General features: G+C 51.5%; 2 protein-coding genes across 5 annotated transcripts in view; both read left to right on the top strand.

Annotated features, from left to right (window-relative positions):
* Nucleotides 1-91: 91 nt before the first annotated feature.
* On the top strand, nt 92-1,249 carry ISG15 (ISG15 ubiquitin like modifier; the record flags this gene model as incomplete). Its single annotated transcript, XM_080921294.1, has 2 exons — nt 92-140; nt 767-1,249. The coding sequence occupies exons 1-2, from the start codon at nt 138-140 to the stop codon at nt 1,247-1,249; spliced, it is 486 nt and encodes a 161-aa protein (XP_080777420.1). The 5' UTR covers nt 92-137.
* A 1,140-nt stretch (nt 1,250-2,389) lies between these two features.
* Nucleotides 2,390-14,837, top strand: part of AGRN (agrin) — a gene marked incomplete at its 5' end in the record, with an annotated part of 31,542 nt that continues 19,094 nt past the window's right edge. For all 4 annotated transcript variants that reach the window (XM_080920637.1, XM_080920636.1, XM_080920635.1 and 1 more), the window contains 3 exons: nt 2,390-2,596; nt 4,334-4,595; nt 14,266-14,313. In XM_080920637.1, the coding sequence (XP_080776763.1) occupies nt 2,390-2,596; nt 4,334-4,595; nt 14,266-14,313 (517 nt within the window). The remainder of the gene's footprint in view (nt 2,597-4,333; nt 4,596-14,265; nt 14,314-14,837) is intronic.

Raw genomic sequence — 14,837 nt, 5'->3', positions numbered from 1 at the left:
TGGAGACTCCGCCTCTTCACACCCAGAGCTCACATTTAAGAGAGTTGACCCAGTCTCTGACTGTGAGAACAAGTAGCCAGAAGCTGAGAGAAGCAGATTCCTTACTTCCAGGGAACCTAGTGCTAAAGCCTACAACCATGGTGAGTCCAATTTGGGACAGAAGCAGTTGGGTTTCGTTCTAGTTGACTTTATACCTTAATAGGATCTTCCAGAGGCAGAATAGTCAAAATATAGGAACAGAATATAGTTGCAAAAAGCTCATTTCTGGGGGGAAGAGGGGCTTGGTTCTTTGCTCAACTACCAGCCCTAGATCCCTTAGGGCTGGACCCAGGATATCTTTGTAGGTGAGCTGAAACAATATGATGGTTGTGGGAGGCTGACCCTTTAGAACTAAGGCTTCTGTATCATACAATACCTGGATGGTCACACACCCCTGCCCATAGAGGAAAGGATAGGAGTGGGACATGGGGGCTGGCCCTGTGACCAGTGGTTTGCATGTAGTAACTCCCAGCCAAAGTTGCTAAACCTATGGCTCTCAACCCGTGGCTCATGAACCCTTTAGGTGCCTGAACGACTTTCTCACAGGAGTTGCATATCAGATATCCTGCATATAGCAAAATCACAGTTATGAAATAACTATGAAAATAATTTTATGGTTGGGGGTCATGACAACTCAAGGAACTGTATTAAGGAATCAAAGCATTATATTTGAGTCACAGCATTAGGAAAGTTGAGAACCACTACTAAATCCATGTGATGCTTGCAGGTCTGGAACCTGAAGGTGAGGATGCTGGGGGGTGATGAGTTCCAGGTGTCTCTGACTAACTCCATGACAGTGTCAGAACTGAAGAAGCAGATTGCTCAGAAGATTGGTGTGCCAGCTTTTCAGCAGCGCCTTGCCAACCTAAGTGGTGAAATGCTACAGGAGGGTGTTACCCTTTCCAGGCTGGGCCTGGGTCCTGACAGCACAGTCATGCTAATGGTTCAGAACTGCAGCGATTCTTTGAGCATCCTGGTGAGGAATGAAAAGGGCCACAGCAAGATCTACAAGGTCCAGCTGACACAGCCTGTGGAAGTGCTTAAGAAGCAGGTGTCCCAGCAGGAGCAAGTCAATGAAGACCAATTCTGGCTGAGCTTTGAGGGAAGGCCCATGGAGAACAAAGAGCTACTGGGGGAGTATGGCTTAAAGCCCCAGTGCACAGTGATCATGAATTTGCGCCTAAGGGGGGGAGGGGACTACTATGCCTAAAGCCCCTATCCAGAGCCAATGTTGGTTATAAAAGATGATGCAATAAAAAGTTCTGCCTCCAGCTTGCTTGTCCCCCTTCAGAAACTTCTAGTCATGGTGACAAGGCTCCGGGTTGCCAAGTTAAGAGCCAAGGTTTCACAGTTAGAAAGCCTAGTGAAAAAAATTCCCCTTCCAAACCCTTTGGGTAATCATTCATTTCTGGAGTCTTTCTCAAGGGAAAGAGTTTCTGCCACTTACACTTCACTCTGTCTTCTGGTTCAACGGCCTATGGCCCATATAGTCTTAGGAAGACTTAGCTAGACCTACCTTCTGTAGGTCTTGTGCTAACTTGGCTCCCGTGGGCCTCAGTTTATACCCTGTACCTAGCCAGGTCAAGTTGGGGAAGCGCTGGTCCACAGAGGGAGAAAAGAAGGGAGCGGGGCTGTGCTAAGTTCTGTAGCAAGACTAGAGAAGACAGCCTTAGGTAGACAAGGAGCATCCTACTGCCTTACCCAGCCAGGGCCCTGATGGACAGGTCTGAGCGCAATTCAGAACAGTCACCGCTGACCCGCAATCGGCAGGGGGCGTAGCCCTACTGGGCCGCCGTAGAGGCTGTGGTGCTATCCGTACTGCCGCGGGGAGCTCTCTGAGCAGTCCTAGCGTGAGGCGAACCCAAGAAGCTGGGGAACGGGAGGTCCAGCTCCGCTAGCCTCACTCTCCTGTCCAGAGATCCCTGCCGCTCTTGGAGCCCGGGCGAGCCCCTTGGAATTCCCAGCACGTCGTCCCTCGATTATACATTAACCTGATTTCGGCTGCATTTCCTGGTGGGAGGACAGTTTAGGCGGACAGGGGAGGGGCCCCCGGCGCTACGCCTTCCCTTCCCCCAAGGCGGCCCGCCACCCACCCGGCCGAGGCCCCCGCCCCAGCTCGGCGCCGCAGTCTCCGGGCTTTGTTCGCTGCCCGCGCGGGTCGTGGGGGGGCGGGGGGCGGGCTGAGCTCCCAAGGGGAGGGGCGGTGCTGCTCTATTCCCGCCCCTGGCCCGCCCCCACGCCGTCCGCCCTCCCACCTCCTCCGCCTTGCTGCGGTCCAGTTCTGTCCTGCCCCCTGAACGGTCCGGCCCGCGCGCTCTCCCGGCTCCCTTCCGCCGTTCTGGGCTGCGCCATGGTCAGCCTGCGGCTGTGTTTCCCGGGCCCCCTGCTGCCACTGCTGCTGCTCTTGGTGGTGGCTGCGCGAACCCTGCCGGGCGCCAGCGGGACGTGCCCGGAGCGCGCCCTGGAGCGGCGCGAGGAGGAGGCGAATGTGGTGCTCACCGGCACAGTGGAGGAGATCCTCAACGTGGACCCGGTGCAGCACACGTACTCATGCAAGGTGGGCCCAGACAGGACCCCACGAAACCCAGCCCTCTGGAATCCCAGACAGGGGCTCTTTTCCCCGTGGTTCCTGTCCCTGAGGCCCGCCCTTCGCGTGCCGGCCACCCCGCTGGGACCCCGGCCCCAAGCCGTGGGAACGAGCCCGAAACGTTTCTGCAGCCCCAACTGGAGCTCCCTTGGCGACCGCCAAGCCTCCGGGTGGGGCATCAGGTCCCGGAAAACTCTGCAGCTCAGGGCGAAAGTTACTGCGGGGTCGCTGTGGTTCCTTTGACGGTGTCCAGGCCCCAGTTGTTGTAGTGCCTGCCCCCACCCTTGTCCAAAACCCCTTTCTCTTGTTGGAAACAAGTGTACATCCTCGCCAAAAGAAAGGAATAGGGTTTGGGGAGGCATGTGGTGAGGCCTTCACCGGGGCGAGGAGTGGTCTGCAGAGAGTAAGGGGTGCGTAGTCTAATCCGCAAGTCCGAGGAGCCTGCGTAAGGTGCTGCAGTGAATGCGTGTCGGGGGAGCGGGAGCAGAGAGATAGATGGGCAGAGGGCTGTGGCTGAGTCTCCAGTGCACGAGGAGTAGGGGCAGGTGCTCAGTACCACTGCCCGAAGAACTGGGTTTCCCCTACCATACAGTAGAAGAATCAGCTCTGTTTCAACTAAAGCTGAATTTGAGAGCACCTTGGAATAGGTATGGGGTGATACCTTCAGAATATTCGTTGCTGGTTCTCCTAGCCCCACAAACACTTAACTAGTAGTAGGATTGTTCTTACTCTTTGGGAATGAGAAGGATGGTGACTTCTTTCAGAGTAGTGTGTGTTCAGTGTTCATGGGATCCCCCCGCTGGGCCCCCTCCTCTCCCTGCCAAGGCACTTTGCCAAGTCCCTGCAGGATTTTCCCGACTTCCTCCCCGCTGCTCCTGGGTGTGGCTGGGGTGGGGGAGGTGTGAGAACTGTGAGCTTCCCTGTTTGGGTTATCTCCCACAATAATTGGGGGGAGGGGTGCAGGTAGACGAAGTTTTTAGGAGCTGCAATTTTTAGGTGCCTAGCAGGAACTAGGCAGATGGAAAAGCTACCCATTGTTTTTTGTTGTTGTTGTTTTTTTTTTTTTTTTTTTTTTTGCTCCCTCCATTCCAGAATCCTAAATCCCCAGAGCACCTGAATAAGGGGCTCCTCCCTAGAAATCCTTTCCAAAAGTGTCTAGGCTCCTGGACTTGTCCTGTGGGCACTGCAGGCTACATCCTCCAGCCATGTCTGTCAGAAAGGGTGCCCTCAGGGCCCTAAATAAGAAGGTGGAGGGTGGGGCTGACTTGCTTTGCCCAAACTTGACTTTGTGGCTTAGAGCTGCCTTGGCTGCACAGACTCAGGCAGACTATGGAGCAAAAAAGTAGGTCTTTGCTTCCTGGGAGAGGTGTCAACCCACACAAGGTTGTGAAGATCCCAGCTAGGATTTTGCTCTTAAGTCCTTTTACCTAAAGTGTCTGGTCCTGAGTGGTAAGTCCTGACTGGACCCTTATAGTTGGACTTGGGCTGGTTAGACCTGGAGTGGGAATGGTATGCCATCTTATGTGTCATCCTGAACCCAGTAGGTGTCTACTGCACTGCAGCCTTTGAACATCTCTGTCCAAAACTGGAGTCCACTGTGGATATTGACTTGAGCTACTGAGACCAGAGATGGGAAAGGGTCCAGGTGTCCAGTATGCAGCCCTCTCCCCATAGGAACAATACACTTTTACTTCCATGTCCACTCAGGTTCGAGTGTGGCGGTACTTGAAAGGCAAAGATGTGGTGGCCCAGGAGAGTCTGCTGGATGGTGGCAACAAGGTGGTAATTGGTGGCTTTGGAGATCCCCTCATCTGCGACAACCAGGTGTCTACTGGGGACACTAGAATCTTTTTTGTGAACCCAGCACCACCCTACCTGTGGCCAGCCCACAAGAATGAGTTGATGCTCAACTCCAGCCTTATGCGGATCACTTTGCGGAACCTGGAAGAGGTGGAGTTCTGTGTAGAAGGTGCGTGGCGAGGGTGTTCCTTTAAGGACCAATGACTTGCTGATAGTGACAGAAAATTTATGGGATCTGAGGGTGGGGAGCAGAGGAGAGCTTGCCATGGGCAGGAGAGTAAACCATGCTGCCTACCTCCTAGCTCCATCTCTAGCCACACAAATTAAAAAACCCCAAGCTCTGATTGTTAGCTGTCTTTGTTTGGTCTTGGAGACATAAACAAACAAGCTGTTGTCCTGAAAAGAGACAGGTGTCTCTGCTTTGTCTTCCTTTTTCCTCAGCACTCTACATTCCCCCTTGAAAGATCCTTTTCTGTGGAAGCTGGGAACGGGTAAATGCTCACCACTTATCTTAATTCCTACAGAAGACTAAACATCTGGTTGGATTGGCTAGGCACAGGGGATTGGAAAGTGGGGATCTCTTCTGTGTGTTTCAGAGGCACACAGTTTGTGAAACAGCTTTGTGGGATTATGCTGCCATCCTCTAGAAGGTGAACAAAATTGCTTAGCCATCCAGGTCTTCCCTCTCTCTTCTTCAGGCCATCCCCAGTTGGTGACTGACACCTTTGGGAGTAAATGTGGTAAAGAATGCTTTTTTCCCCTTGCTACTACACTCTGTTCCCTTGTGGATTGCTAGAAGGGTTGTAGGGCTGGGGACAGAAACTTCCTTTTCAGGGCAATGGTAAGGGTCATGACTTCTGGTCCTTTGATGTGATATATTTTCCAGCCCAGAAGACTTAAATCGCCTATCTTTCTGCTTTGATGCTGGCTTGACTCTTGAGTGGTATCTCTAGGTGCTTGTCCCTATACTGACCTTAGGGGAATCAGTATAGGAGGAGCAGGGCCAGAATGGGAAGCCCTGTGGCCTCTCAGCCAGATATGGTCAGCTTCTGTGCTCTGAGACCCTATCTAGAGAAGAACCAGAGATTCTAGTACTACAGTGGAAGTTTTTGTACTTCTGTTGTACAGAAAAAGTGGGGAAAGATGTGTATGTGAGGCCAAAGGTAGATATGTCAACTTGGGGTGTTTAGGGGGCTGAGGAGGAATCATAGTCCTTTGTCCCTACAAGATCAAGAGGGTGAATCATTAATAGCTGGGTGTATCTAGTAGCTTGAGGGTCTGTGACTCAGTAACTGAGGACTTCCCCTGAGATCAGAGGTCATGGTAGAGTGTTCGCCCTGGACAGAACAAGGTTTAGCCAGCTATACCCATGCTACACTCTGGCTTTGGTGCTGGCAGATCCCAAGTTGGAGTAGGACCACTAGGAAGAAGTATCATGGAAAGAAGGCTCCTGTGCACTTGTGTATGGCTGACAATTAGGGAATACTTAGCTCCTAAAACTCACAGACCAGCATTTAGCCCAGGAGTAGCTGCTAGAGTAGGTGGGAAGTGGCAGGATGACAGATTTGGGATTGGAAGACTCCTAAGTAGTAGAGCCAGGGAGGCCTTAAGGTATGTAAAAGGTAAGGTGGGGTAGGGCGAGGAGCCTGGGCACCACTGTAAGAAGCTTGAGATGGTATGTTGAATGTTTTGAAAGCAGACCAGAGTGCTGCAGGGTAAGTTGGGGCTAAGGCAACATCAGAACACCCAAGGAGCCATCAGGGCTTAGGCTCTAGGATGAAAATGAGAGTCTCTTACCCACTTTGAAGCTGGGTCCATTTCCTCATCTGTAGATCTTCCTAGATCCTCAGCAAGCTCAACCCTCTAATCTTACTTCCAGTTTTTCCTCTAGGTCTCCCACTCTGCCCCACCCACACTGGGAACTAGGTGAAATCTGGGCCACTCCTGACCTCTTGTTCACTCCAGAAACACCCCCAGCCAGCCAGCCCCTCCCCCACCCCAGAAAGGCTCCTCTGGTCCTCTGCCTGAGGAGCCACATTCCTGGCATAACTGGGGCAGGTATGTGCCCTTCCTTCACTTCACCTTTGGGCAGGAGTAGCTGCTGCTCCTTCTGGAAAGGGACCACTCACTCTGACAGAGTTTTGTCAGGAAGTGGAGAATGCTTTTATTGAGCATAGGCCCATTGTTATCCTCACCCCATCTCTAGAGAAAGTTGAATTGGTCCCTCTCTGAAGCCCCCAGAGAGACACAAGCTTGGCTGGGGACCTGCACTTCCCCACTAAGCCAGGAGCAGAGAAAGGAAGTGTTGTCTGTTCCAGCCAGCACCTGGCACAAGGACAGGGCAGGGGGCCAGGGTTGAGTGAGCCTGGCACCTGACCAGCCTGGCCCTTTCCAACTCAGAAGCTGGGGTCTCGGAGGCTATACTCTCAGGCCTAAGCTAGTCAGATACATTCTGCCCTTATTCTCTATTAGACCAGGGCTTGTAGAAGGATAGGGTAGAAGAACTCCAGGTCCTAAGGCAGTGGATAGAGCAGCCTGAGCACTTAAGGCTGGCTTCTGGCACTGGGGTTGCCGAGGATATTGTGACAGTCCCTAGACTGTTGGAAGGACTGCCCTCCAGGCTACACTAGACTCCCATTGCCATGTTCTTTCCCCTCACCTCCTCCACATTCCTTCTGCTGAAGGGGGAGGTGGCTCTCCCTTTGGACTCCAGGTTCTCTACTACTCTACCACCCCACCCAGAGTCCTTTGAGAGCTCCGCCCCAAGGCAGGTCCAGGCTGGAGGCTGCTAGATCTGGAGGCTGCTTGCTATCCCTACTGCTTCTTGCCCAGAGAAGGGCCTGCCCAGGTAGGGAAAGGCCTCTCTTCCATGCCAGGGAGTTCTGGTAGGAAGTTGGCTGCAGGAATGGACTTGTCTCATTTCTGGGCTCAAGGCAGCCTTGGGTGGGCTTTGCTTGCTGGAATTAAGGAAGAAGAGTGCTTGTTTATAGGTAAGTGACAGGCAGGATACTATTGGTTCTGTGGAAGTGGTCTCCCTTTAGGTAGGCAGTAAGAAAGACTGAGTTGGTGGAAGTTACTTTTGGCTTTTTCTATACCCATCCTACTCTACCATCCTTACTCAGAGAAGCTGGGAGAGTTGATAAGATCTGTGGTGGAGGATCCAGGGATGAAAGAATCTCGCCCCCCCCACCCCACCCCCCCAGCACCAATCCTGAGAATTTCCTCTGAGGAAGGCCCCTTGCTGGGACAATTTACTAGGGGATAGTTATGGCCTCTCCCAGGCCTGGAGGCAGGGAAGTTGGTAGGCTGTGTGCTCTCCAGCTAAGGCTGTTTCCAGCTGTGTGAACTTTATATAGATTTGTATGCCTAGGCCTGCAGTTGGGGGTGGGGGTAGTTCTCACTGTATTGATTTTTCTGGGTTTATATTTAAGTGCTCAGGTCCTAGATGCTGTCCTCATGTGCATGTGAGTCTCAGCATCTGTTTGCTATTGGTTCTGTTCAGGCCCCACTGAAGAGGCAGGGACACCATTTGTGAGCTCTGCCTCTAGGAATGACTGAGTGGATTGCAAACATTTAAAATTAGGGGTGTGTCTGGTGAGTTGCTGTGAAGACAGGTGACCAGGGAACTTGATTACTGACCTTTACAAGCCTGCTAGACCCTGAAGCTGACACAACCCTACCTCCCCTCTACCCTCTATCTGTTGCTAGCCTGAGGTCAGCTTAAGAGATCCCTTGACCATCACTTCCTAGGTCCCAGAAGATATAGGTTAGCATTATGCCTGTGCAGGCCTCTGTACCCACAAGTGGGGTTCCAGGACATGCAAGAACAGCACAAACACCATATTGGTAGAAGGATTAAAGTGTCTGCCCCCTATTCAGGTATGAGGAGTGGCCTGTGGTGTCATCCATTATTGATTCTGTCAGTTTCTTCTCACGTGTGTCAAATCATCACCATTCTACAGCCATTCACTATAGGGTTTATGGGGCATCTGTGTGGCTGCCAACTCAACAGAATCTCGCTGGTGTTTTGTTGGCTTCTCAAGAAGCAGTGAGTTGAGAGAAAGGTGAATGAGGAACAGTAGGTGGTTGTTAGTAAATAAGATGCTGTGTTTGTGAGGCATAGAAAGTACTAAAAACCACTATCCAGCAGCCTGTCCCCCTGGCTGAGAAAGCAAGCTAATCCCTTTCTGGGCTGCCCTTCCTACCTATCTGCTGATTCCAAGCACTCTTCCTTGCTTGCCCCAGTCTCATTCCTTTCTGGGTCTGTCTCTGCTGCCTCTTATTTGCATCTCTGGTCCTCTGTCCCTCTTCCTGCCTTACCTTCTCATCCGTGAAGCCCTCTGGAACTAAGGCCTGTGGCTTTGGGCCTTAGAACCTCTGCTGTGTTTGCCCATCCCCTATATCTGATGTCTCTCACCTACTCACGGAGTATTAATCAGGGATGCCAAGGTCTCCTGACTCACCAGTCCACTCACTGATCACACGTTTTTCCTCCGTTTTCTTGTGGAGAAAGGCAGGGCCTGGCAAAGCAGTGTTTGGGTATACCTAAGGGGCAGAAGAGACTGCATGAATGTCTCTGCCCTCATTGACTTTTTACCAGTACCTGCTCATCTGGCAGCTCTTGGTCATTCTGGAAATTCTGGTCCATGGTGGAATTCCCCAAATTAAAAAGATTGAGAATCTCCATTAAAGTCTATTATCCTGTGACCACTCTGGCCTCACTCATCACTTGGTCCATGTGCAAATTTCACTCTACCCATCTGACCTTCATTTGAAACCACCATATGTCTTTTGAAGGTCAGACAGGCATACTTAGTTTGTGGGAACAACCTAGGTTGAATAGCCTAGCCAGCCAAAGAAGGGGGTAAAGCAATCTGGTAGCATACTGGCTGCCTAAAAGTCCTATTGTGTCTCAAATATTAATTTAATCCAGCCACTCTGTGGAACAGGATAACCATCTAGGTGTGTGGGTAGGCACATATCTAACCTTAGTCCTGAAGCTGGCAAGAGGAACTCTGGAGGCCCCTTCATGCTGACAGTAAACCATGCTGAGTACCTCTCTCCGATACTGAAGTGCTTATTGTCTAAGACTGAGGGGTCATAAGGAGAGAGGAAAGGCAAGGTACAGTTTGAGACTGGACACCTTAGATCCTGGATAATCTCTGCTCTGACCAGGGCAGCCAGAACCAAGTCCATCAGGTACCTTTATTAACCTGAGCCTAAAAATCCCCACAACCAAAGAGAACAGGTGGGCTTCATCCAAGCCTGACTAGTGGTCAGATGGTGAGGCACATCTACTTGCAGGGTGAGACCAGTGTATTGGGGAATTGAATGTGTGCTAAATATCCCGAAAGGCAGCTTTTTCTTTGGGCTCCTTTCAATCCTGTGACCCCAAACTCTTTACCTTCTTTTCTAAGGGAGCGAAGGCTATCTAGAAAGGGAGAAGGGTCCTCTGCATGAAAACCCTTCAGTGAGCTAACAGTAGCTGGACTCTGAACCTTCTCTAGGCCCCATCCCCCAACTGACTCTGGTCCTGAGAAGAACCAGAGCATAGGGCCACACCCATTATGCCTGGGAGTGAGGGATAAGCTTTGTGCTACACAAAGAATGTCTAGTGTGTCAGGTGGGAGATGCAGTGCCTTCGAGCTTGAGTGACTACTGGAAAGCAGAAGTACTTAATGTCTTGCCTCATATATGTGGTTGTATGTTGGAAGAGTGTGAGCCCAAAGGGGTAAGCCTGGATCAGCATCCTGTTCATTCCTGGGCATGAGCCTGCTGGGGCAGTCTAGGCTGAATAATTTTGTCTAAAGATCCCAAAATAACTCCAGTAGCCCGTGCTCCCCTCCCCCCACTGGCCTGGAGCCTCAAAGGCTCTTTGTTTTTTGAAGGCATCCTGCCCCTGCAGGGGGCTCAGACACTGACTGGGGTTTGGTGGGACCAGGCTGCCTGTTTAGTTTCCTTTCCCATGGCTAGGCCCAACAGACCTCAAGCCCCATTCCAATGTTGTCCAGAGCTGACTAGAGCCCCATATGAGCACTGAAAATTTTTGCCTATTGAGATTCCTACAGTGGCAGATCTCAGGGGTTCTGCTTGGTGAAAGGGGGTAAGCAAAAGCTACATACAGCAAATTTCCCAAGATCACTGGAAGCTTCTGCCAGCTCTTGCCCAGGACTCCTACTGCCAGTGGGACCCAGTTCTCCAAGACTGGTTCCTGTGCTTTCTGTACATCACACTGGGACATTCCAGGGCTGAAACAACAAATCCAATAGTATCATGCTGGGGTACTTGTTTTCTGGCACTTTCTGTGGGACAGTGAGGCAAACAGAAGATGTTTAGGACCCCAGGACAAGGCAGACCTGCCCTCTGAGTTTACCCAGCATCCTTCACTCTCTACCTCGCATATCTTACCCACAACCCTGAATTTTCCAGCGGAGGGCCTGGGCTGCTCTTACCCTGGAGGTTCCTTCCTACATAATTCAGTTTGGTCTCTTCACTCTTCTTCTCTCTCTGGGAGCATGAGTGTACTCCTCTCATTCTCTCCCTCCACCCCCTTCTCCCATGGTGACTTCCCTGGTCTGGGTCCTTGGGGCCAGTGAACTTGCCTGAGAGCAGCTTCTCAATAAACCTGCTTTGAATATAATCTAATCTGGATTGAACTGGCTCATTTCACTGGCGGCGGAGAAATAACATCATATATGGCCTGTGCTGGACTCCCCAATTCTAAATTCTCTTGCCTTTCTATGCCAAGCCCTACCCTTGGAGCTTAGAACTCCGACCCTTTTCCTTGTACCAGGGGAGCTAGCATCACAGAGACTACATCTGTGCCACCGAAGTTGAGTATTTGAGACCAGAGCCCTCCTGGGGAGAGTGAGGTAATCTGTGAGAGGAGTTTTCCAGTAGTTAGATATGATGCTGTCCTAGACTGTGGGTATAGGGCTCAGAAACTTATTTTGGAGTTTCCTGTAAGATTTCATTAGAAGAGTGAGACCCTTTTCCTTGTACCAGGGGAGCTAGCATCACAGAGACTACATCTGTGCCACCGAAGTTGAGTATTTGAGACCAGAGCCCTCCTGGGGAGAGTGAGGTAATCTGTGAGAGGAGTTTTCCAGTAGTTAGATATGATGCTGTCCTAGACTGTGGGTATAGGGCTCAGAAACTTATTTTGGAGTTTCCTGTAAGATTTCATTAGAAGAGTGAATTTAGGGACACAAATGATGGAAAACCTCTTATCATAGGTAGTGAATGAATAGCCCAGGGAAGGATGACATTTTATGCCTGGCCAGGGGGGATGAAAAGGAATGAAAAGGTAGAGTGTTATCAACTAGGTCTGAGAAACCTACCTATCTGACAGATCAAAAGGGCACAATGAGGGTACCAAGTATCTATCTGGCCAGAGAGGTTTCACCTGCAGGAAATATGGAAATGGGGCTGTTTCCAGTCTATGTGGTGTGAGTGTGGAGTCTTAGGGCTCTGGGAAGGGATGGATGAAGGATGAAATAGAGGAACCCCACAGATAGGCCAGTGGCTCCTGGTAGAAAGAGATTTGTCTTTCTCAAGATGTACTGAGATGAGGTTTGAGAGTAACCGCAGGTAGCTGAAAAGTTGGACTTACTGGTACAGAAGCCTGATTTGAGTCTTGAGTTGTTAGCACTGTATACCTGTTAGTATAACCCAAATGTGGGTTATGGGGATAGTGTAGACCGTACATACTCCCCAAACTTGTAGACACCTGAGCTTGGGATCTTTCTCAGCAGAGGCCAGGAAAGGCCCCCTCACTGGGCCTAGATGAACTGTGCCTTCATCCCAAACTTTTTGCTTCAGGTGGCCCTGCTGGAGTTTGCAAAGTAGCTTGAGGGCTGGGGTGTGCTCCAGGCTTAGGGTCTAGGGATGGCAAGAGTTTCACAGCTATTTACATGTTTTTTCATTGCTGGGGAGTTGAGTGAATGGGTCATTTAAGGTGTTGTTTTCAATTACAAGAGGAAAGGTAGGTGGGTGATTTATGAACCTATCACCTCACTCTCCAGTTTGTACCCACTTGAGCATCTTGCACACCACTTAGGGACCCCACTCTACACCAGGGCAGAGCCTGCAGAAACAAGACTGGCACTGGCACAATGGCAAGCATAAGCCCAAGCAGACCAAATCCCAGAATTGAGTGCTTCCTGCAGGCCCAAGTTTCCTGGAGATGATTCAGAAACCTCTCAGCCTAGCCGGGCATTAGGAGTGATGAAGGGAGAACTGCTTCTGCCCACACAGCAGCCTCTGCTGACCCTCTCACTTGGCTGCCTCCTGCCCCTCCTTCCTCAACAGCCTCCATATGCCAAACAACCGCCTTCTCTCTAGGCTCAACCTCTGCTCCCCTGTGACAACACTTAGCCCACTCCTACTTCTCCCTGTCCTCCAATTTCCAGCTCCATTACCCTCCCATCGCTTGTCCCTCCCTTGATTCCTGCCCTCTTATCTGCACCACCACCAGCTCTCCCCAAGCTTCTACCTTACCCCAAGCTACTCTGTCTCTTTTGTACACTTTGCATCCTGGTCTTAATCCACCCCAGCTTCTTTGCTATCAACTGCGACTCCCTGTGGACGATAGAGTCCCCAGAGACATCCTCCTTTGTCTCTGCTCACCGCCCCCGCCCCCTCGGCTTCCCTCACCCCTCACTCACTGCCCCAGCCCAGCGAAGACAAGAAGAGCCTGCCGCTGCTACCGCCACCGCCGCTGCCGCCGCTGCTGCTGCCGCTGCTACCACTGCTACTGGAGGTGGGCAGGCGCCTCCGCGGTTCTTTATTCTCTCTCCAAAGCCGTTGCTCCTCCCGCTGCTGCCATCGTGCTCCCCCGCCTCTGCCAGGCAGGAGCAGACAGGCCCTGCACCGGCGCCCCTGGTCTCTGGGGCCTTCCCTGCAGTGCAGACTACAGGGGCTACAGAGGACAGCACTGGCTAGTGGGCAGAAGAATTGTAACCAACAGAGGTTGCCTTGACTCTCCATCATCCTTTGCCTGCTTCTGAGCTCACATTTGGGATTTCTACTTGGAGAGAATTGGAGAGAATTCTGCTTATCTCCTACCATGAGCCTGGAGGGCTGGGGAGAGGGCCTGCCTGGTGCTCCCCTAGCCATAACTGGCTAAACTTTGAGATCACAGCTGCCATCTGCTGCTCCAGAGCACCCAGCATGGGGGGAGTAGCTCCGAAGAGGCCTAAGGGCACTCCGTAAGACCCCCCCCCCACACACACCCAGGAATTGGGCTAGAGCTGTATCATGCCTCCTCTGCCACTGGAACACAGACCCAGGCAGCAGCCTGGTGCCTCCATGCTGGTTCGGTACTTCATGATCCCCTGCAACATCTGCTTGATCCTGTTGGCTACTTCTACGTTGGGTTTTGCGGTGCTGCTTTTCCTCAGCAACTGTACGTGGCTGCTGGCTGTACCTCTTCTGCTCACTGAGCTCATCTCAATAACCAAGGGTTTTAGAGAAGGCAGGGTCAAATCAAATCCAGGGGTTGCTGTGGATGGGGCACCTTTTTCTTCTGAGTATTGAATAGGTCACACTAGATTCCTCACCTATAATAACCTATTCTTAAGTTCCTAATGGTATAGATCTTCATCCTGAGCTACAGGAGACTGAGAATTGGCAAGGATGCATCAGTGCTGGGATTAGGAGCAGAGGGCAAGATCTTGACTAACCCAGAGAAAGATGGAGACTGTGTAGTTGGCAGGGCACAGTCTGCCCTGCCCTGGTCAGTGACTTTCCAGCCTTACTGATTTTATCTGGAATCTTGAGAAATGGGTACTAGTGGGCAAAGTACCTGCTCATAGGAATCTAACTTTTTCTCCCCCCAGACAAACCTGGAATCCACTTCACAGCAGCGCCTCCTGTGCCTCCTGATGGTAAGTGCAGTGGTTGGGGCAGATGGTTGGGGCAGAGGGCATGCTAATAATGGGGGTAAAAATGAGCAGGATTACCAGGACTGGGGCAGTTTTGTAGTGTGTACACCAGGTGTATTTTGAGTAGGAGGCTATACAAGGGAGTCTGGATCCCTTCCAGGGAGTCCACAGGGGTCTTTAGGTGCTGGCTCATACTCCTGACCAGAATCAGTTTTAGATTTGTGTGAGGTTTGGATGGAGCGCTGAAGTCAGTCTGTTTGTGGAGGGATTCCTTTTCTTTGTCTTTTTCCCTATTCAGGAAAGGGTGGGGCTGGAAACAGACAGAAGCACCGAAGGGAAAGTGGGCTGGGTAGTGGGGGAGGGCCCAGTAAAGCCAGTGACAGCTGTCTGAGGGCTGGAGGACCTAGGTCTGCCCCTGGGGTGGGGGAGGAAGCAAATGATAGAAAGGGCAGGCTAACCTTTTTCATGGCATTGTGGGCTGGGGCCAGCACTCCCAGAGGGACTACTAGTGTGTAGGCTTCTGTAAC

Source organism: Micromys minutus, assembly GCF_963924665.1.
Source record: "Micromys minutus genome assembly, chromosome: 9".
Classification (NCBI taxonomy): domain Eukaryota; kingdom Metazoa; phylum Chordata; class Mammalia; order Rodentia; family Muridae; genus Micromys; species Micromys minutus.
Note: the sequence above shows the minus strand (reverse complement) of the source record. Positions and strands in the feature narration are given on the sequence as shown.